Source organism: Hibiscus syriacus, unplaced genomic scaffold, assembly GCF_006381635.1.
Source record: "Hibiscus syriacus cultivar Baekdansim isolate YM2019G1 unplaced genomic scaffold, ASM638163v2 tig00112800_pilon, whole genome shotgun sequence".
Taxonomy (NCBI): domain Eukaryota; kingdom Viridiplantae; phylum Streptophyta; class Magnoliopsida; order Malvales; family Malvaceae; genus Hibiscus; species Hibiscus syriacus.
Genome location: NW_024063403.1, coordinates 636,342 through 658,993, shown reverse-complemented (window position 1 = coordinate 658,993; position 22,652 = coordinate 636,342). Strand labels below are relative to the sequence as shown.

The 22,652-nt window shown below is 33.1% G+C and overlaps 3 protein-coding genes across 4 annotated transcripts; 2 read left to right on the top strand and 1 right to left on the bottom strand.

The window, feature by feature from the left end:
- Positions 1-6,061: 6,061 nt before the first annotated feature.
- On the top strand, positions 6,062-11,160 carry LOC120183647 (homeobox-leucine zipper protein ATHB-8-like). 2 transcript variants are annotated; one of them, XM_039188315.1, is made up of 19 exons: positions 6,062-6,522; positions 6,612-6,834; positions 6,935-7,094; positions 7,195-7,295; positions 7,405-7,495; positions 7,790-7,885; positions 7,974-8,087; positions 8,190-8,273; positions 8,355-8,510; positions 8,599-8,673; positions 8,775-8,881; positions 8,954-9,146; positions 9,229-9,417; positions 9,517-9,594; positions 9,709-9,843; positions 9,927-10,270; positions 10,382-10,481; positions 10,618-10,767; positions 10,932-11,078. In XM_039188315.1, exons 2-19 carry the CDS (start codon positions 6,620-6,622, stop codon positions 11,076-11,078), a joined length of 2,535 nt encoding a protein of 844 aa, XP_039044246.1. In that variant the 5' UTR covers positions 6,062-6,522; positions 6,612-6,619. The 2 variants fall into 2 exon arrangements, with proteins under 2 accessions (XP_039044246.1, XP_039044247.1); XM_039188316.1 differs by lacking the exon at positions 6,062-6,522 and having other exon boundaries at positions 6,620-6,834; positions 10,932-11,160.
- Positions 11,161-15,301: 4,141 nt separating this feature from the next.
- Positions 15,302-15,999, top strand: LOC120183627. Its single transcript, XM_039188301.1, has one exon. The coding sequence runs from the start codon at positions 15,334-15,336 to the stop codon at positions 15,889-15,891; it is 558 nt and encodes a 185-aa protein (XP_039044232.1). The 5' UTR covers positions 15,302-15,333; the 3' UTR covers positions 15,892-15,999.
- A 2,524-nt stretch (positions 16,000-18,523) lies between these two features.
- LOC120183634 (protein SAWADEE HOMEODOMAIN HOMOLOG 1-like) lies at positions 18,524-21,176 on the bottom strand. Its single transcript, XM_039188307.1, has 9 exons — positions 20,943-21,176; positions 20,457-20,542; positions 20,334-20,379; positions 20,061-20,199; positions 19,590-19,656; positions 19,365-19,416; positions 19,115-19,258; positions 18,909-19,028; positions 18,524-18,801 (listed from the first exon to the last, which is right to left on the bottom strand). Exons 1-9 carry the CDS (start codon positions 21,003-21,005, stop codon positions 18,739-18,741), a joined length of 780 nt encoding a protein of 259 aa, XP_039044238.1. The 5' UTR covers positions 21,006-21,176; the 3' UTR covers positions 18,524-18,738.
- Positions 21,177-22,652: the final 1,476 nt, after the last annotated feature.

Sequence of the window (22,652 nt, the reverse complement as noted above, 5' to 3'; positions counted from 1 at the left end):
TGTCGGGGAAACACTGTGACGATGGCATATTGTGCGAGTATAACTAGGTTGAGGGTAAGGCAAGTTATGGCACGTTTTAAAGCAAACCAGACCCGAGATAACTCAAACCTAAAATGATTTAAAGGTCCCATAACCAATACGATGGTAGGGTAAGACGTAAAAATTTATGTTAGGAACAAACTTAATAAGTTATATTAAAAGAATTAAAGACTATAAACTACAATTTTTTTTACTAATATAGAGTAAGTATAAGAGGCATTATATGTTTTAATATAAATCTTAACCTCTTAACATTAAACGCTCACACTCCTTACATTCTCGATGCTCAACTTGGATCTCAAGGAACGATAATCGTTCCTTTACCACGGAGACCACTCAGTTCATGCTTGAACTTCAAAATTAAATAATCAGTAAAATATAAAAAAAAATCTAAAATATAACCGAAGTTTAAAATTCTAAAGTGCGACCACAACCGAATATCCCTTGATTCATCCCTAGAAGGTCTCAACCAGCTTGGCTAGTAGTAAAAAGAAAAACTGGGAGACACATAGTCATTAAAAAGGTGACCTATAATTAATTGTGTTTATAATATTCAGATTTAAATTTTATTTAAAAAATATTGTAAGGAGTCCTAAAATTAAGATAATTTTTTTAAAAAAAATCTTTAGTTGAAGAAATAAAGGTAGTGGGAGAGAATTCCCCAAGTTCGTTTTTGGTTCAATTGTTTTTCTGAAGTTTCTCAGTTTTAGAACTAAAAAAAATTAAGTCGTTATCCTTTCATTTTTCCAGTTTATTTTTAAATTTTTTTAAAAATTTGTAAATTAAAAATCTAAACTTGGAATTTCAATAATTTAATTTAAATGTATATTAAATTACTATTAATTGTGAAATAGGTTAATTAAACCTTGATCATTCGAAATTTGATAATCGTTTAGTAAATGGGTAACAGCGGGCCGAACCCTGTATTTATGGGCCTCTACGTAGATCCATCAATGCGTTGTCGGCCCAGGCTTAGGTCTCTCATTATCATTTTTCTAATAATAGCCCTAATAATTATATTTAACAACTGGAAAAAAGTTATGTAAACTTTATTTCTTAAATTTCAGCATAATTGAGACTTATTATTTATTTTCATCCCCCGCTTTCACCGTGTTTACTTGTGCTTGGCGGGGCGGGCGTGCTTTGCTTCGTTGCCGAGTTTATAAAGGCTTTTATTAAATTATTACTACAGAGCAAGGGACATGAATCTACCATACATACTTGGACCACACGCTGGTTCTTGTCTACTTGTTTGTTGATTGTAGCACTTGGTAGAATCATATGAATCCCATTATGGGAACTCTATTTAATTGTATATTTTAATTTATTTGTATTGATTGCCATGTTTTTTTATTATATCGGTTTTATTACAATATTTGAATCCTCTAAATCTTAGGGTGGCCGTCCTACAGGAGGAACGGGGGTGTAGGAAAAAAGATATAGAATGTTGAAGGAATGAGAGTCTGACTTAAGATTAAAAAATAGTAGGGAAGGAGCGGAACAAAAAATGTTAAAAATATAATATTTTCGATTGAGTGTAATCGAAAAATACTAAGAATTTAAAATATTAACTTTTCTTAACATTTTTAGTTGCACACATTTTTCATGATATTTTTTATTGAAAATTTGATGATAGTGTTTAAGGGGTTAACTTGAAACTTTTAAAAAATAAATATTTAAATTAAATTTTTAAAAAATAGTGAGCCCAATTTACATTTTCTTTTAAAAAATGGTCTAATTAAATTTTTGGAAAACTTGAGAGCTTAATGAGAAATTTTAAAAAATATGGGAGAGTTTTAATTAAAATCATTTTAAAATTTTAAACCTTAATATGATTTTCTAATAATTTTATGGGGGCCAAATTATATTTTTGAAAATTTTAAGGCTTTAAAATTTCAAATTTATGGGTATGAACCTCACTACGTTCGTCTTTAAGTAAGCAATTTGATATAGCTTAAACAATGTTTCAGGTTCGAGTCTTTATGTATGTAGAAAAATTTCACGAGAAGATTCACCAATCAAAACTAAATGTACGACCTAAATCGTTCTACATTAGTTAGGGTAAAACATTTAAAATTAGAGGACAACCAATAAATAAATGCACACAATCAACCCTATATATAAATAATTAGACAACTTTTTGACCATTTTCCTCAAGCTCAGTGCAATATTTTGTATAATTAGCTGATCTTTATTCGCATATGTAATGGGATAAGGGGGAGGTAGGATAGTAGGTTGTCCCCAACGTCAGGTTAAAACAGCTTCCGTAGGAGACCTCGAATTATGAAATATCTTCCGTGAGACTCAATCCATGACCCAAAATTAAAAACTTTATGCTCTACCAACTAAGTTGGAGGGCCATTTCTCAGTACAATATTTTGTGTATTCATTATTCAACAACTTGAGAAATTAATTCCATTTTGTATTGGAAAAATTTCTGAAACCGCTCACCGCACGTGAATTATGCTCTCCTTTTAGCGGCGCGTGAGGATGGGGGATAAATGGTTAAAGAAATAGGGTACACCTGGGGGGCCTAGTAAGGAGCACGTTGTAAAGCGAACGAGAGGCTTCACGCGTGCGGGGGCCACACATCGTATCTCCCTCGTGTGGACCACAACCTCGGATACGGTCCGCTGCCGTCAACCTCACGTTGCCACAGCTTGTCGGACACCTGTCATTCAGTTATTTGCTACGCCTTGTATTTTTTAAACATTTTTAAAATAAATTTTAAACTTTTAAGTGGTGATTTATTTATTAAAAAATTAACTAAATTTATTTATTATGCGATTCGAGTATTATTTTTATTCTTTAAACTTAAGTTTCAGGATTAATACTTTATATTTTCAAATTTTAAGATATACAATCTAGATTTTAAGTTGAAAATATAATTTATGTAGTTAAATTCTTTTTTCAATAAATTAAGGTTGATTATAAGATGATAGTTGTTCTAAAGATTTTTAAAAAATTAATAGTAAAAGTCAATCATTCTTACAATCTATAGTGCTCGAACTTAAAACATTTAGAGATAACAATGATATTATTTAAGTTTGTTGACCCTATTCCCATATGTAATGGGGTAAGGAGGAGGTAAATAATAGGTTGCCCCCAATGCCAGGTTGAGAGCAACTTTCGTGGGAGACATTCGACAGTCAGAATTATGAATTGTCCACCGTGGGACTCGATCCCACGACCATAAGGTTAAGAGCCTTACGCTCCTACCAACTGAGCTGGACGGGCAACTGCTCTCAACCTGACGTTGGGGTCAGCCTACTACCTTACTCCTCTCACCCCATTACATATGGGAATAGGGTCAGCTAATGATATTATTTAAGTTTGATATTTGATATCATATTTTAACCAACTGTTAGGATAATATAAAAGAAATACATATGGGGAGAGACTAGTTATTTAGAATAAAATTGAGGTAGTTTTTATAATTTATTGTATGTTTAATACTTTAATAATTTGATTATCATTCCAGTTTGGATTGATTTTTGGTTATGGGTTAGCTTGAATTGGCATATTATATGGATTTGGTCCTATTTTGTCTAAGTTAGGGGTGTACAAATTCGATATTTAATCCGAATCGATTAAAAAATTTAGATATTCAAAAATTTCATATACTTAAACTAATTATTCATATCCGATTTGAAAAAAATCGGATATCTAAATTTCTAGATCGGATATTTGAATCCGAATATAAAATTTAATTTGAGAAAAATAATTTTATATTTTGTGATTTAATATAACTTATTCGATACCTCTACTATATATAATTACTCACATATAATAAATAATTAAATATCTTAATTTTTAGTGGCATAGAGCTTTAATAGGGTAGTGAGTTACTCATTTATTGGGCTAAAGGGTATTTAAAATCTAAAAAATTATTTCCCTCAGATTTTTAAATAATCTAAAATTAAAATTTATCTGATCCATATATGATATGATTATTCAAAAAAATTAATATATGATCTAAATTATCATAAAAAAATTGAATATTCAAAATTTCGAATCAAATACCGGATTAGTTCCATTGGATCGGATTTTTTTCTCACCGAATTCTGAGCTCTTCCTCGTACTGCCAACCAAACAGCTACATGCTCATTAAAGACAGTGCACTAGGTTGAAAAACTTGGGAAGAATACAAACTAGGTTAATGTTTTTAGTGCAGTTTGAGACTGCTAATAATTTGTAGTTTTTGAGTTATTGTTCTGTATGATGAAAATAATAATAATAATATTTAATTTTTGAATTAGGTAAAATAATTCAAATAAAATAGAAATAATAATAATAAAAAAAAAATGAGAGCGGACCCATGTTTGATTATTATGTCGCAACGTAAGGGAGGCCGCATGCAAATTCCTTCATAATTTGTTTGTTATCAAACGTCAACCCATACATTCAATTCTTCTTTCTGTAGATTTCATACTACGAGTTTTGGACTGTTTTAGGCTATTTATAATCACAGTTAAATCACATTTTATAAATCTTGATATATTCTTCTAAATTAAAGTACTGATATGTAAAAAACTGGCTTTTTTATTAGAAAATTATTTTTTTAATTTATTATAAAAGTAAACATCGTCCAAAATTATATAAAAAAATGATCTTAAATGGTCCACGTAGGAATACTTTTTTTTTTTTTTTAAGAAAGCGAGATTGGACTTAGACTTTTATAAAACGCGAGATCCATCGACATGGAATAATTTAGATGCGAGAAAAGCACGAAACTCGCTTTGTGCAAAACGTGAGCTCTTTAAACACCTTTTGCATAACCCATGTATTACTTACATGGACCATTTGGCGGTTACTTTTTAAAATAATATTGGTTGAGGTTCATTTTAATAAAATAATAAAAAATATTAATTTTAAAATAATAAAAATTATAATATGAAACACAAAATATTGTTCAAACTAGAGTTAATTGTATCATATATTTCTAAACTACGACTCTCATTTTAAATTAATCCTTAAACTCTTAAACATTTTAATTTTATCCTAAAAACTGTAACTCTCATTTTAAATTAGTCTTTCAATTTTTGAACATTCAACTTTCAACCCCAAACTATGAATCACATTCTAAATTGGCCCCTAAACTTTTAGATCTTTCAATTTCATCCTCAAATTCATCCAAATTTGTAATCCATTTCAACCATAGTTTAACCTAGTTTTTTTCTCAAACATACAATAATATAGTTTGCCTAATAATTTTATTAACAAGAGATGCAAGTAGTATATACGAATAATTTAGGATAAAATTGAAGTATTCAAAAAGTTTGAGGACCAATTTAGAATTAAGAACACAACCTGGGGATGAAAATGAAATGTTCAAAAGTTTGAGGACTAATTCAAAATGATAATCATAATTATAGATAAAATTAAAATATTTCAAAGTTTAAGGATCAATTTACAATAAGAGTCCTAGATTAAAGCCGTGTGATGCAATTAACTCTTAAAATTATCCCCTAAACTATGAATCACATTCTAAATTGGCCCCTAAACTTTTAGATCTTTCAATTTCATCCTCAAATTCATCCAAATTTGTAATCCATTTCAACCATAGTTTAACCTAGTTTTTTTCTCTTTCAAACATACAATAATATAGCTTGCCTAATAATTTTATTAACAAGAGATGCAAGTAGTATATACGAATAATTTAGAATAAAATTGAAATATTCAAAAAGTTTGAGGACCAATTTAGAATTAAGAACACAACCTGGGGATGAAAATGAAATGTTCAAAAGTTTGAGAACTAATTCAAAATGATAATCATAATTATAGATAAAATTAAAATATTTCAAAGTTTAAGGATCAATTTACAATAAGAGTCCTAGATTAAAGTCGTGTGATGCAATTAACTCTTAAATTATCCCATTCGTTATGAATATTTATAGTATTAAATTCATATTAATAGATGAATAGATTAGGTAATCATAATTATGAAGAAAATATGAAATTAGTTTTAGTTTGCAAGGGCAGAAGTAGGAGGAAAAAGAGCCGAGGAAGCTTAAAACGGCAAAAGTTTTAAAAAAGGACAGGGAAACAGAGAAAGGAGGGGTAAAAATTGAGAGAAATAGAACAGTGTTATGATTACGATGTGAAAAACAAGCCAAAGTCTGATATTCTGTATGGTATTAAGGAGTCACTCTTCTTTTAAAGTTTCAGTTTTTTTCCTTTTTCAACAGCCACCATTTTCACCCACTTCACAATCAATCCCTCTCTGTTCTCTGTTTCTCTCCTCCATTTTCCCCCTTAAAAACAAAACAAAGAAAACCCAACATCATATGCTAAAGATCACTTCCCAGACAGCCAACGGAAACAGCTGCTTTTGATATTTTTTGGGAACATGTTTCAGAGGTTTCGTCATACAAAGATCCTCCTCCATTTCTAAAGAGTACCCAAAGTTCAGATTTTGGATGGCTTTTTTGAGGTCTCGCTGTTGATCTTTGTGTTCTCGAAGTTTCCCCAAGGAGTGAAACGGTATAAATAAACTTATCCCATTGCGTTCATGAAATGAACGCTTTGATGTATGTATGTATTAATGTATGTCGTGTTTTGATGGTATATAGAAGCGACGATGGCGGTGAGCTCAGCCTGCAAAGATGGGATCAAGATAGCAATGGACAACGGGAAGTATGTGCGGTACACGCCCGAGCAAGTCGAAGCATTGGAACGGCTCTACCATGAGTGCCCCAAGCCAAGCTCTATGCGTCGCCAACAGCTGATTCGTGAGTGCCCCATCCTCTCCAACATCGAGCCTAAACAGATCAAAGTTTGGTTCCAGAATCGCAGGTCCATAAAGCCCCAAACTTTTTATTCTTCTTCTTCATATTTATTTCATCATATTTTCATTTGGTTGCTGACTTTGGGATATTTGAATCGTGTTTAACAGATGCAGAGAGAAACAAAGGAAAGAGGCTTCACGCCTCCAAGCTGTGAACAGGAAGCTGACTGCTATGAATAAGTTGTTAATGGAGGAGAATGATAGGCTACAAAAGCAAGTTTCACACCTTGTTTATGAGAACGGCTATTTTCGCCAACAAACTCAAAATGTTAGTAAAGTAAAGCCTTTGATTTGCTTTGAACCCTTTCCTTTTAAGCCTTTGATTTGCTTTGAAAATTGACGTTTAGCCCTTTCCTTGTGTGTTGCAGGAGACCCTAGCCACCACAGATACAAGCAGTGACTCAGTGGTGATAAGTGGTCAACACCAAATTACTCCTCACCATCGTCCAAGGGATGCCAGTCCTGCAGGGTTAGTGGGAAATTGTTGTGTCCCTTTCTTTCCCGTTTCTCTATGAAATTCAAGCCCTTAAAATTTGTTTGTTACTGTATTGCTTATGTGCTTTTTGTATGGTTTCTAGACTTTTGTCCATTGCAGAGGAAACTTTAACGGAGTTTCTCTCAAAGGCAACTGGAACTGCTGTGGAGTGGGTCCAAATGCCTGGGATGAAGGTTACTGCTCTCCTGTCTTTATCTTTCTTTTCTAATATTAAACCATACTCCACTATACTTTATCATTATCGATAATGTCGATTATAAAGTGCATTACCTTGCTAATCTTCTAAGCAAAACTCAAACCCTTGTTATTGTCAATTTGTGGGACAGCTCCATTACCCTACTTTCCCTATTGGTTACTAATATTTATTTAATAAAGTAATTAACTAAGTAATGCTAATTGATTTTACTAATCCAATATGAAATATGAATATGCTAATTAACCAAAGTAGTCTTCATTTACCTATGCAGCCTGGTCCGGATTCCATTGGAATCGTTGCTATTTCTCATGGTTGCACTGGAGTGGCAGCTCGTGCATGCGGACTTGTGGGACTAGATCCTACAAGAGTAAGTTTGTTTTTTGCTTTTGGGTGAGAGTACATTTTTCGGTTCATATTTGGTTGAATTGACTGGTGATTATTTGTCCCACCTGTAGGTTGCTGAAATCCTAAAAGATCGGCCCTCATGGTACCGTGATTGCCGAACTGTGGATGTTATAAACGCGTTGTCCACTGCAAATGGTGGAACCATTGAACTGCTTTATATGCAGGTAGATTACAATTTTTCTTCCTTTTAATTTGCAACTGAAGATTTCGATTAATGGTGCAATAGCTCATGGTAAAAGTTTGGAATTTCGGTTCTCTTCTTTTAGCTTTACGCACCTACAACATTGGCGCCAGCTCGTGACTTCTGGTTGCTGCGCTACACATCTGTTCTGGAGGATGGTAGCCTTGTGGTATGTTTCCCCTCGAGCTTCCATAATTTCATTTTTCCTTTGCCGATAGCCCGATCATTATAATTAAGCTATGATGCTTAGGTATGTGAAAGATCACTTAACAACACTCAAAATGGTCTGAGTATGCCGCCGGCAGTAAATTTTGTGAGAGCAGAATTGCTACCTAGTGGTTACCTGATTAGACCTTGTGAAGGGGGTGGATCCATCATTCACATAGTTGATCACATGGACTTGGAGGTATAAATCACATTGCTTTCCCTTGTGAAACACAGAAAATTTTATTGCACTGAGGTAACGGTTTCAAATGTCTTCTTTCTCCACGTAGCCGTTGAGTGTTCCTGAAGTGTTGCGGCCGCTTTACGAGTCCTCTACTTTACTCGCTCAGAAGACAACAATGGCGGTAAGACTATTCGTTGCATTGCAGCTATACTTTGAGTGTAGAGTTGGGTGCTAAACCAAGACATTAAAATGTCTCATGGTATGACTTCGTCATTTGCACAGGCTTTCCGTCATCTGAGGCAGATTTCTCAGGAAATATCTCAGCCGAATGATACAGGTTGGGGGAGAAGACCTGCAGCTCTACGTGCACTTGGTCAGAAATTGAGCAAGTACGTTCGTTCATCCCTGCATTAGTAGATAGATTCTTAATTGATGATAGTCTGACATATTCTATTGTCCAGGGGATTTAATGAGGCTGTTAATGGGTTTACCGATGAAGGATGGTCGATGTTGGAAAGCGACGGTGTTGATGATGTTACCCTCCTTGTGAACTCATCTCCTGGCAAGATGATGGATGTGAACTTTTCTTATAGTAGCGGATCACCTTCTATGGGCAATGGGTTCTTTTGTGCCAAAGCATCCATGTTATTACAGGTCAGTTTCTAGATGTGTCGAAAGTATGTTCATTACATCAGATCTATGGATATTAAACCTCTTATTTTTATTCTACGTGTAGAATGTACCTCCAGCAATACTTCTCAGATTCTTGCGAGAACATCGATCAGAATGGGCAGACAGTGGTATTGATGCTTACTCTGCTGCTGCTGCTGTCAAAGCCGGACCGTGTAGCTTTTCTGTGCCTCGAGGAGGAAGTTTCGGGGGTCAAGTCATTATTCCATTGGCTCACACGATAGAGCATGAAGAGGTGAGTAATTAGATACCGAATTTCGATGCTTACAAAATAATCTTTGCCATCAATTAGCAAAATGTATCCTAAATATTGCTCACTTTTTTGTTGTTGTAGTTCATGGAAGTTGTTAAGCTTGAAAACATGGGCCACTATCAGGACATGATCATGCCAAGTGATATTTTCTTCTTGCAGGTACTTAAGTTTTTACCAACAATCATTCAGCTGATGTTATTTTACTACGCGGGCCGGTATTTTGTTGTCATTTTATTGTTGATTTATGATTTCTTTGTTGTATGAATCTCTCAGCTTTGTAGTGGAGTGGATGAGAATGCGGTCAGCTCTTGTGCTGAACTCATCTTTGCTCCCATTGATGGCTCGTTCTCTGAGGATGCTCCTATTATCGCTTCCGGTTTCCGCATCATTCCTCTTGATTCCAGACTGGTGCGTGTTGTAAGACTCCGTGCTTGATTATCTTTTGTTTTTGTTTTAGTTCCTTACTAAATGAATACATATATCTGATGTAGGATGCATCCAGTCCAAATCGTACACTCGATCTTGCTTCTACTCTTGAAGTTGGGGCTGCCGGAAACCGAGCAACTGGTGATAGTTCTAGTCGTTGCGGGAGCACGAAATCTGTGCTGACAATTGCATTCCAGTTTGTGTACGAGATCCACCTTCAAGAAAACGTGGCGATCATGGCTCGACAATACGTCCGTAGTATCATTGCCTCGGTTCAAAGGGTGGCATTAGCACTCTCTCCTTCCTTCTTAGGTTCTCAATCTGGCTTAGGATCTCAATCTGGCTTAGGATCACTCCCTGGTACTCCTGAAGCACAAACGATCGCTCGCTGGATTTGTCAAAGCTATAGGTTTGTTCGTCAATTCCCCGGAAATCTGGATAAAATGCTTTGTTGTTAACATCGTTTACGCTGTTCGGATTTGTATTGACCGATATTTGCGGGTCGTTTATCTCTTGACAGGTGCTATATGGGGTCAGAGCTGCTCAAACATGAAGTAAGTGAATCCATTCTGAAAATGCTTTGGCATCACACGGATGCAATTCTGTGCTGCTCTTTGAAGGTATTTACTGTTTTCTTTGGGTCGAGTTATATGTTAGACTTGTCCGGGGAGTTGTCTTCTCGGTAACACGAGCTACTAGTCTCCCTCTGCCTAGTCGCTATCGTGCCATAACTGATGCTCGGTAATATATACGCAGGCACTACCGGTTTTCACATTCGCAAATCAAGCCGGACTAGACATGCTCGAAACAACATTGGTGTCACTCCAGGACATCACTTTGGAGAAGATCTTCGACGAGAACGGACGGAAAACCCTATTCACGGAGTTTCCACGAGTAATGCAACAGGTATGGTACAACAATTAGAGCTAAGTTGCAGTGCTACGGGACATTAAACTCGCGGCCGAATTATGAGCGCAACAAATAACAATCGAATGCGTTCGATATCCGAAACTTCTAAAGGAAACAGAAGCAAAACATATGACTGATTCATCTGTGCTGTATGTTTGCAGGGGTTTATGTGCCTTGAAGGTGGTATCTGCTCATCGAGCATGGCGAGGCCGGTATCCTACGAGAGAGCCGTGGCTTGGAAAGTGTTGAATGATGAAGAAAACGCTCACTGTGTCTGCTTCATGTTCATCAACTGGTCTTTTGTATGAAAATCCAAAGAGAACATAGGGTTTAGATATGAAGATGGATTAGATTTGAAGCTCCAAGTTCATTCTGTACTCGTTTGTAGGTCCGAGAAACCTTTCAAGTGATATGATACTGTCACAAGGATGTCGAATCATATGGTACCAATTTCGGTTAAATTTGAATTGATTTCGATCCGAATTCATTTAAAGTTTGTACTTGAAATTAATCCGAACCTAAATTTTATTATATTATTAATGCAATTCTTGAAACCAATTTATTATTAATGCAATTCTAGAAATCAATTTATTATATTATTTAACAAAATTTTATCTTAGTATTTAGTTCGATTAAAAGTATGCTAGTCTTGTTTTAAAAAAATATCAACATTATAATATTAGGTTTCGTTCAGTCGAGTTGAGTTTAAAGTAAAAAATCTCTGATTTATCCTCAGAAAATAGTATAATTATTTCTTATATATTTAAATATTATTATAATAATACTCTGTTCTTTATATTTTTTAATCAGAGTTTTATTTTATATGATAAAAATAAATAATAAATAAATAAATAAATATATATATATATATATATATATATATATATATATATATATATAAAGATCAGATCCACTCCGAATTTTTACCTAAAAATGAATCGAGTTTTGGGTGGAGTCTCCCTAAACCTAGATTGAATTCGAATCTAATTTGAGTCGACCAAAAACACGTTTCGATCCGACTCATGTCAAACCCTTCTCACAAGTGACATGTGTAAGCAATATGATCCTATAACTACAACTTGGAACAATTAGTACAATGCACAAAACAACCAATACTCAAAATTCAAGCTTAAAATAAAAAATTAGTCTTAACGAAACTTATATATATATATATATATGGGTTAGGATCCATTTCCATTTACACAATGCAAAACTCTTTAGTTTTACAGTGATTTAGGATCGCTGAATGAGTAAAAATAGATGGCTGGGATTGACTCATTTTTTTCCAATAAATATATTTATATTTCATACTTTTAATCTCAACCATTTATTTTCACTCGTCCAACAGTCTTAGATCTGTGTAAAACTAAAAAAAAAAAATTGTGTAAGAGGATCATGCCCCATATACATATATATTCGCTTAGATGAGGGAAAATCAAATGGTGAGATTAATAGTAAAAAATAAGAAGATGTTCACTAAAAAAATAATGAGTTAATCTCAATCTTTGATTTCTCCTCATCCAACGATCCTAAAAAATGTAAAACTAAAAGAGTTTTAACAGTGTAAGTGGATAGTATATATATATATGAGTTATGATTCACTTACACAACGTAAAACTCTTTTAGTTTTACATAGATATAGGAGTACCGTTGGATGAGAAAAATAGATGGCTGAGATTGAATCCTTTTTTCTAGTAAATATCTTCACATTTACTACTTTTAATCTCAGCCATCTGTTTTCACTCATCTAACGATTTTAAATCTATGTAAAACTAAAAGAGTTTTACATTGTGTAAGATTATATATATGAAAACCAGAATAAATCTAAACATAATCTATATAAAATAAGACTTTAGCTTGTAATCATAAAGTATTCAAAGCAAAATAAATTAAAACCCCATCGATTCAAACCTTAGATTTAAAATGATTTTAGAAATTATAAATTTATGTAAGAAAAATACACACTACAAAGTAACATCCTCACCAAAATAAAGCAGCCATTATCAAGATCCACCCTAACTTAATGATGATGATAGAGAATGTACATGGATAAAACAGGCATGCTTGTATACAATCCTCTGCTATAGTTTGTTCATAATCCATCAATTTTCTTCATTTGTTGACTTCTTTTCTCCTCCAACCAACAGCTGGTTCTCCCACTCGGAAGGGAGCATTATTAATCTGTTAATTCTCATCACTAATTAAATCAGGCCATAGGGTGTAATCATTATGGAACCCAATAATTAATAAAATAAATAAAAGATAAAGAAATTCTTTGAAATATATGTATTTTTAAATTGCACTCCACTGTGTAATGTAATGGATAAAGTGGGATTACGCCTTACTTTAACACTAATTTTAATACTTAACGGATCGTCGATATTTTTTCTTTTTTCCAACACTTTCCCACCATATCAGTCGGTCCATGGAATTAGCTTTCAATCTTTGCTTCTTCTTTTTTTACCCTCTCGAACTTATCTTAAAACGCACACCTAATTTTCAAACTATGGAACACTTCAATTGTATTATTTTTTATTCGAACCAGATGGCCGGTCGAACATCTAATGCTATATTCGAATAACGAAATCGTAACTAGGTTAATCAGAAGGTTGGATATACATTTACCATGCATTTTAAGCTCATAACTAGGTGTTTAGGGACTATTTTGATCAAATCAGAAGACATATAGGCTAGGGAAAGAATATAAGCAAAGTGCATGCACCAAAGAAGTTTTAGCAAATTTTTTATTAGATTATGTAGTCTAAATAAGTTAAGTTATAACATTAACATGATTAGAATTAACTATAGATAAATTTATAAATAATTCTCAAATAACCTTTTGATGATAAAATTTTAAGATTTGAATTACAAATTTATCTCGAGATTTGAGTTGGAGTTTAGATTTATAAATAATTTTGTAATATAATTTCTAATTATTAAATTTTAAATATGAAAAACATATCAAACTCATTTTTTATTTAAAATCTTGCATTAATTACAATTTAGAATATATATCCCTAGAGACCTCAATGGTTAAGGGAAAATTGTTATCCCTAAAGATCTCGAGTTAAAACACGACGTTTGCAAGGATGTTTGAGTGCTCATTCTCAAATGATTGAAAGTATTTCAAGCAGATACTAAATTGTAATCATCTCATATTAATAATATGTATGCATGTATAATATAGGCTTAAATATAAAATAAGTGCCTAAATTATATCGTTTTTCACGAATAGGTACCTACAGTTATTTTTGACTCATTTTGGTATCTAACATTACAAAAGTTATCATTTTAGGTACCCGGCTGTCAACGACGTTAATTTCTTCCTTTAAATGACACATGTCACACTCAGGTGATTTTAAAATAATTAAAAAAATAAAAATATTATATTTATAAAAAAAATATTTTTCTAAAATTAAAAAAAAATCTCCAAATCTTAACCTTAACTCTAATTCCATCTCCAAATCTTAACCTTAACTCTAATTCCACCTCTGTTTCCGGCCATGGCCACTGTCTTCGACACCTCTCTTATTATCTTCGTAGTTGTACGACGTCTGCCTTCCTGTGGAGTCGTCGTTGCCTTTGCGATGGTCGTCGTTTGTCGCATTCGTTGGAGATGATTTCGTTGTTTTTATGGTGATTGTTCGTCGGGGAACAAGACTTCGATAGAGGCGTGGCCAAGTGAAAGTCTAATCGACAACAACGGTGGCGACGAGATGCGGCAGGCATGGTTATAAGGACTATATTTTTTGTTTTTAAAGTTTTTGGGAGGTTTTTAAGATTTTTGAAAGTTTGGGATTTTTTAAATATACTTTAAGTTTTTTTAAATAAAATTTTAAAAATTACCAGAGCTTGACACGTGTTATTTAACTGAGAAAATTAACGTCGTTGACGTCCCAGTCACCTAAAATGGTAATGTTTGTAACATTAGACACTGAGATGAGTAAAAAAAATACTTTAGGCACCTATTCGTGAAAATCAGTATAATTTAAACACTTATTTTATATTTAAGCCTAAACTATATTCAATTATAAATCAATTATTAGATTTAGCTTGGTGATTTAGGTTCTCTTATGCTTCCCCATAAATCTAAGTTTGAGTCCTCACTTGGCATCCGTTACCCAGAAGATACCAACAAATATCATCTTAGCGTAAATTTCCATGTAAACAATATGATTACAGGTAAGATTCTGATCATCATTCCCCTCTCATTGGCATCCATGATGGTGAAATGATAAGTAAAAAAACAGCACACACCCAGTTGGTCAATTCTATCCAAATCAAACCCTCTTTCAGTAGTGGAAGAAAAATAAAAAGGAAAAACAAAACACTTTTAAATAAAATATTCCAAACTCTCAAGGTTGAAGACAAAGAAACATAATTATACACAAGAAAACCAATACAAAAGCAAAGGTAGAGTAATCATAACACACAGCACCGAAACAAACAACACTCGTCAACTTTTCTTCAATAAATATTAACCCTAATCTATGATCTCTCCTCCTATATTCTTCTCCAACAACAAAGAGAGAGGGGGGGGGAACCCTAAATTTGCCTTTAGATATGGAGCCAAGCCCACCCTTTATCACCAAGAAGCTATCTAACATGATACGTAAAGGCTTCTCAAAGGGCAAGCTCGTGCTTGACGAACTTCATTTCTTAATGAAACGCGGGAAGGTCGTGGGAAAAGAAGCTTTAAACGAAGCTTCGTTGAGTTGCCGGTCGAGAGACGTGCACCTTTCGTTCGTGTCGCCGATGGAGTACGAGTTCAGTTGCCGGACTAGTCCGTCGCATCAACCCTACGTCCCCTTGCATCGTCGAAAGCAAAAATCGGGGCGTTACCGGTACTATGCCGCACGGTCTCGAACACTGGACGGTGTCGGTTTCGGAGGGTGTAGAGATGCGGGCGACTACGAGTCGCCGTTGCCGAAGGCGTTAGCGATACCGAAGGGAAGGAGAGGCAAGAAGATTAGTAGGGAGTCGCCATTGGTGGTGTTAAAGGATGATGATGATGAGTACCGTGTAGACGAAGCGGCTGAGGAGTTTATTCAAAGTTTTTACACGCAATTAAGGTTGCAAAAATGGTTGGCTGTCATGGATGCAGCAGATTACTATGGCTAAAAATTTTCTGTACTTCGTTTGAAAGTTTATATGTTGAGGTTTGATCTTTAGGGGGAAGAAGAAGCATCAAATATGTAAGATATATATATATATATATAACATTTCAGTAGGGTTTTTTAAGGTCAAATTGTACAAAAGGACACTATCTTGTGTATTTTTTCGAATTTAGTGTCTCCACTATAATTTGATATTTTGAAATGTGTTTTTTCAGGTCTGAAATCAATTTTCTTTTTGTTAATTTTGTGAGATAGTTTAGTATGATATTTTTAAAACATATCAAATGTTGATGTGCCTCGAATTTGTTAAGAAGAGTCTTGGGGGTTCACAATCAAGGGTATATCATAGGGATGGACATGGGTCAGATTTCAGTCAATATGATCTGACCCAAAAATTATACACCCTCCACTCGACCTGTATTTTCGAGATAAAACATGAATCCAACCCGACCTGAAATAATATATTTATAATTTTTTTTTCAATAAAAAATAGGGATCTAATTGAAAAAATAATATATAGAAAGGTCTTATTGCAATTATACCTAAATATATAAGGTAAATTTATATTTTTTTTTGGGTTGGGTGGGACATTTTTCACCATAAACCCGAATCTGACCCGACCATAATCTCTAGAAAAACCAACTCGACCAGACCCAAATTAAAAAAAAAATCCGACCTGATCGGATCGGGTCGGGTTCCAATCCTGTGCCCATCCCTAGTATATCACACAAGTCAGATATTGTTCAAATACTCGGAGGTAGGGCTGTAAATGAGATAAGACAGATTGTGAGCTACTTGAGATCGACTCGATCAAAGCTCGATAAATACTCGACTCGAGAGCCAAAACAAGCTACTTGATACTCGACTCGAAAAACTCGTGAGAAACTCAAAAATATAATATATTAAGGTTTTATTTTTAAAAAATCAATGTATTAGTATTTATTAACATTTATGTGTTGTTGTTTTTTAAATTACATTATAAAATTTTCATGTATTTAAGATTCAGGTTCGAGTTTGAGCTTCAATCGAATTAATTTTAAGATTTTTTCATTTAGAGGTTTTACGAGCTTTAATTCATGGTTTCGAGTTCGAATCGAGCTTGAAAGTTTTAGGTTCTTGAGTTTTCAAGCCGAGTCGAACTCCATTTTAGAGTTTTCGAGTTGAGTCGAGCTTAGCAATACTCAAGTTTGACTCGGCTCGTTTACAGCCCTACTCGGAGGAGCTTTCACTCCATGATCAGGATGGATCGAGAGGGGGCATGCTCTCTTGAAAATTTAAAATTACCATATATTTTAAATTTTTTCTATGTATTATTTATTAAAAATTTGTTTTCGCCCCTGAAATTTTACAAGTTCAAGTTCGTTTCCTAACATAAAATCCTACATTTGTCCCTGTACACGATCGTCCTCGGGGAACGGTCGATAATATTGCAGACTTCTGTAGAAAAAATGGACTCGAGATACATCTTGGCATTTTTAGATGCAAGTGAACAAATATTATATAAATTTTATCTTTTTTAATCACACTATCGTATGTTTTAAATTGAACTATTAGACAAAATTAACGAAAATAAATTAACCTCATGGGTCATGGATGAAAATATGTTTATATGGAGTAATAAAAAGGCTAAATTAAAAAAAAATACACAATATAAGAACTACAAATGAAATTTGACCAATTTTAACCACAACTGTTCTTTCGTTATTATTATTATTATTATTATTTGAATTAATCATCGACATCCGATCTCTTGACCAACTAATTCAGATCGGGTACTACAGAGGCAAGGGCAACCCTCCCAACCTAGTTTGCTCCATTCGCAAACGTTAGTATTCGAACCTCCGACCTTGCTTAAGGGACCTAGTACCTCATCCCACTAGTTCAGCTGATTGTTTGTTTGATATTTTTTTAAAAGGACTCGGATTTGGCTTTTGAAGAGAGAGGACAAATGCCTGCTTTTTCGGTGTATTATGCACAGAAATTAGGTTGGGTGATGAATATGGAAACAAGCGATGCTGTCGCGTAAAGAATATATTCTCAGTTTGATTTTAATATATATATGATAATCCTTATCGTATAGATGTTGTAATTAAAAATCATGCAAATATACGCACCCCATTACGTACCAATATAATAATATGTCGAACTTTACCCTTCAATTAAATTATCAATTGAATTGAAAAACAATTCCCAAACCACAGATGTCACACTTAAATTTGACACGAAGATTCGAATAACTTAAATTTGACTCGAAAATTCGAACCGTTTCGAATGTCATATTCGAGTCTCACAAGGGAACCATGCAAAAAAAATTGAGTTGAAAGTGAAAAGAATCAAGTAAAAGAAATCATTTTCTAGTCGATCGGTTGAACTGATAGTTTGATATATTTGGCATACCCTTCTTCCTACATAACCCCTTTCTTCCCATGTTACCTTTGGAATTTTAAGTTCTGTCAACCTTCAACGGATTCTCTCCTCAACGCCCTCTCAGGTTAGAGTTACGAATTTCGATCGAACACATCTATTATTGTATGCAGTTCCGTTGTGAGACCGAAACCAAAACTTAAACGAATATAATTTAAACTTAAATTATTTACAAAACCACAAATGTAGGAACAACATAGACAAAAAGGGACCTTAAACGAAGCCCGACAAACATCAGAAATATCCCTCAAGACTCGAAATTAGTATATATGCATACATATAGATCGATAGATAGGTCGTTCTACGATGCATATCAGCTATAGATATTGACAAATTTGTAATTCTCTTGTTCAGAAAACTGCAATGAATGAACTCACTCGGAGAATAATGCGACTGTGATCGGAAGATAAGCTCAGATTCAAAAGCATCATGCAAGCAATCTGATTTGTTGGCCTTGAATTTTAAACAGTCTCCTCAATCGAACTCTCTCCTAAAAGGCAAGGTAAAGATGAGAACGGTCGGTATAATCAGCTTAAGAGGAAATAAATTTCTGGTATTTTGGTTAAAAAAGCATATGCTGTGAGACACAATGCTTGCCTCGAACCCGTCATGATCGTATCTGATCAAAAAGATACATCTGCAACCCCTTATGTCATGTGTTTTCCTTTCGATCTCTATGACATGAACATCATGGTAGATTAATTGATCCCTTTTCTCCTAAAAAACAAGAGAGAGACAAGAAAATTAAGCAACAACTTGGTGCAAGATTATTCGAGAAATTTTGGAAGTGCATTTATACTTACCTGCAAGCATAATACAAGATCTCCGACCGCCAACTTATTGCATTCGGAATGTTCAAACGGGATGGATCGCAGTCGTACTGCGTTTTTTACATTAACCCATTCATCCTCATCAGCCCCAAATCCAATAAATCTAGCAAGAACTTCCTACAACAGAGGATATGCTTTATCAAACAACTTGTAAATCATTGTATTCGCTGATGACATGCATCAGTATATACAGCGGATGCAACAGTAGGACCTAGTTACTTACAGCTTCACCAGAACCGAGATGTCGTTGTGTGAGAAACGTATCAACATCATACCTGAACATTAAAATCAACTTATTACAAATATAAGCTTGGTTTAGAAAATATAATTGCCCATGACATAACAGAATAAACACATGTCAATCCACATTTTCTATAAGTAGAGATGAGGATAACAACCGAGAAACGTAGACGGTTTCCGTTGAATTAGTTTAGATTCATGTGCTTACCACGCTCCATCTTTAGATGACTTCGCCTCGAACTGTAGTTCCGAGATATCACGGATCTTTTCTCCCACTTTTGAAATCACTCCAACATACAGGGGAAAAATTAGTCTCCAGAACATAGATCTAAAGGGATGGTGGTTAACTTACATATTGCATTTTCACAGAAAAAGTCGAAATGACGAAGAAACCCGTGTTAAATTAGATACTCTCGGTCTATACTAGTAGAAGTAAAATAAGAACCAGGATAGTGAAGGCCAGTCCACCTCTTTCACCCTGTTGCTTAAAGAGAGACAAAGAATCGATTTTGTTCAAACAATTAGTTTATTTAACTTCACGTTCAAAAACAAGAATGGAGAAACATTTCCTCAATGCTTGTAGGACTTCCAAGTTTTTATGAAATGGGGTAACAAATTGAGAATCTGAAACTTCGCCAATTTTGAACATTTCGATTTTTGAATTCCCGAAAAGACAAACCTTTGAGAAACTGAGAAATTTGAGGTCCATTGTCCAGAGAGCAAGTTTCGGCAATCCTGTACTCGGTTTTGGATGTACCGGCCAAGGAACGAACCTTAGACGTGCTTTCTTTCTGTCTAGCTAAGAACCAACTTCGTACCTGAGAATTAATAATGGAAATTGTGGATCAATAGGAGAGGTCTTAACCCGTTAACCGTTACACCATAACCATATTTTAAGGACAAAAGGAGAAAATAGGTAAAGCTAAAATGGAAGGAGCAGATAAAGAAAGACCTCGATCCATTTAATACTAGGTTTGCCAGTACGATAAGCGGATGAACTGCAGAGACAATATGCATCATCTAAGTCCAAGATAATTCATTGAGGATCGGGGAATATACATGAAATGCAACTAACCTGAAATTTCTAGCAATTTTTCGACAAAACTCCTTAGTCTGCAGTACATCTCTTGGTTCCGTTAACAATTTCTCCAACTTCTTGATCTGTACATAAATATATAATTTTAATACATATGCACGAAGCATCATTCAATGAATCAGAACTATGACATACTAAATCCAGAATCAAGACAACAACTCTAACTTCACATGTTCATGAATTACAAATAGACATCAACACGCAAACAAAAGCTAATCAGAAGCATAAATATGGACAATACATATACTTGTATAGAAAGCTTTCTTTTTTGCTTACATTGGGAAATATCCATATACATACATACATACATATCTATGTGTGTTTGTATATATGTATACATGTAAACATGGCACCATTTGTTCCAGACCTCACAATCTGAAGCTCAATTTCTTAACAAATGGTGAAACTGATAGCTACCCAGATAAAGAAATGCAGTTTAAAAACAGAAAAGAAAGAAATTTTCACCTCAGCTTTGGTAAATCCAGACAAGACTGCTCTCTGCCTCTGTCTCGGTCGTGGACGATCCATCAAACAATACGAAATAGCGGGTGTTTTCCCTCTCTTTTCAAACAGAAGCTGTAAATTTTGAAATCTTCCTACTATAAATTGGTGGATGCAACTGGTAAATGATCTAGGGATTAAGGAAGGTTATGTATAAGATGGAGAACCCTAAAGTCTTGTGAAGTTTCAGTGGCCGCGAATGGCCATTTAAAATATTTTTAAAAATTATTTTCTTGTGTTTAAATGATGTTATGTAATTTATTTTTTATTGGTTGATAATTTTTTTAAATTTTTTATAAACATCAAATACAATGAATAATGTTATTTATTAAAAAATAATAATAATAATTTTAAAATATTAAAATAATTTATTTAATATTATTTATGTTAATATTACTATTAAAATATTATATCTACAATTTTATAAGTAAAAAAATTATGATTATTATATTTTATTTAAATAAAATTATTATAAATTATATTAATTACTTATTAAAATGAGAATAATATATTATTGATTATATTAATTAATTATTAAAATAATAATATTATTAAAATATTAAAAAAATATAATAATAAAATAAGAATATTATATTCTATTTTAAAGATTATATATTAAATATTCAACAATTCAACGATATTAATTTTATGAAATTAATAAATAATATTAATTTTATTAATAATTTATTATATATTATTAAAACAAAATTATAATATTATATATTATAATATGATTATAACAATAAAATATAATATTATATTTTTAAAATTATAAATAGGTATAATTTAACAATTAATATTTTTTATTAAAATTGTATAATAATAATAATAATAATAATTTGAGTGTTTATGCTTCAAATTGAAAAGTTCATAAAATGATTTAAGAAAATCAAATGGTAAGTAATTTCCTAGAAAATGCAAACGAAAAAATGAATTATATTAATCATCTGTTTTCCGTCGACCAAACACTAGAAAATGAGAAAAATATTTTCTAGAAAATCAATTACAGGAAAACAAACATACCATGAGTTTTGGATTCAATTAATAGAGCTAATGCAATATACAGCTTTAAACTATGACATTTATTCTAATTAGTCCTTAAACATTTGAATTAGGGCTATAAATGAATTAAGTTAAGTTCAAGTATTGGTAAATTCGGCTCTACTCTAATAGTTTAAAGCGGAGCTTAATTTAACTTGAAGACAACAAGCTTACATTTGTTAAACTCGACTATAACTTAAAATCAAAATTTGAAGTGCTACTCATGCTCGGAAAAACTTTAACTTAAAACATCCTCTTACTTAGCTTGATTGAAGCTCAAGCTCAAACTTAACATAAACTTTAATTACATGAAAATCTTATGTTACACTAAAAAAATAATATTATTAATTATTGGACTGCTAAAATTGGTCTAGTTTTGGGTCATTTAAATTGGACTTATTTTGCATTTGTAATGGACCTGGAAAAAAATAAAATAAGTTCATATTTAACTTTTAATATTATATATATTCATTTAGTAACTCTATTATGACAACCTAAAACAAAATACATCCAAAATTGCAATTACTTTAAACCCATATGTACGTAATTACACAGTAATCATTAAAAATATAATATAATAATAAGACCCCTACAAAAATATAATAATACTAGTGATAAGCTATCACTGTCAAT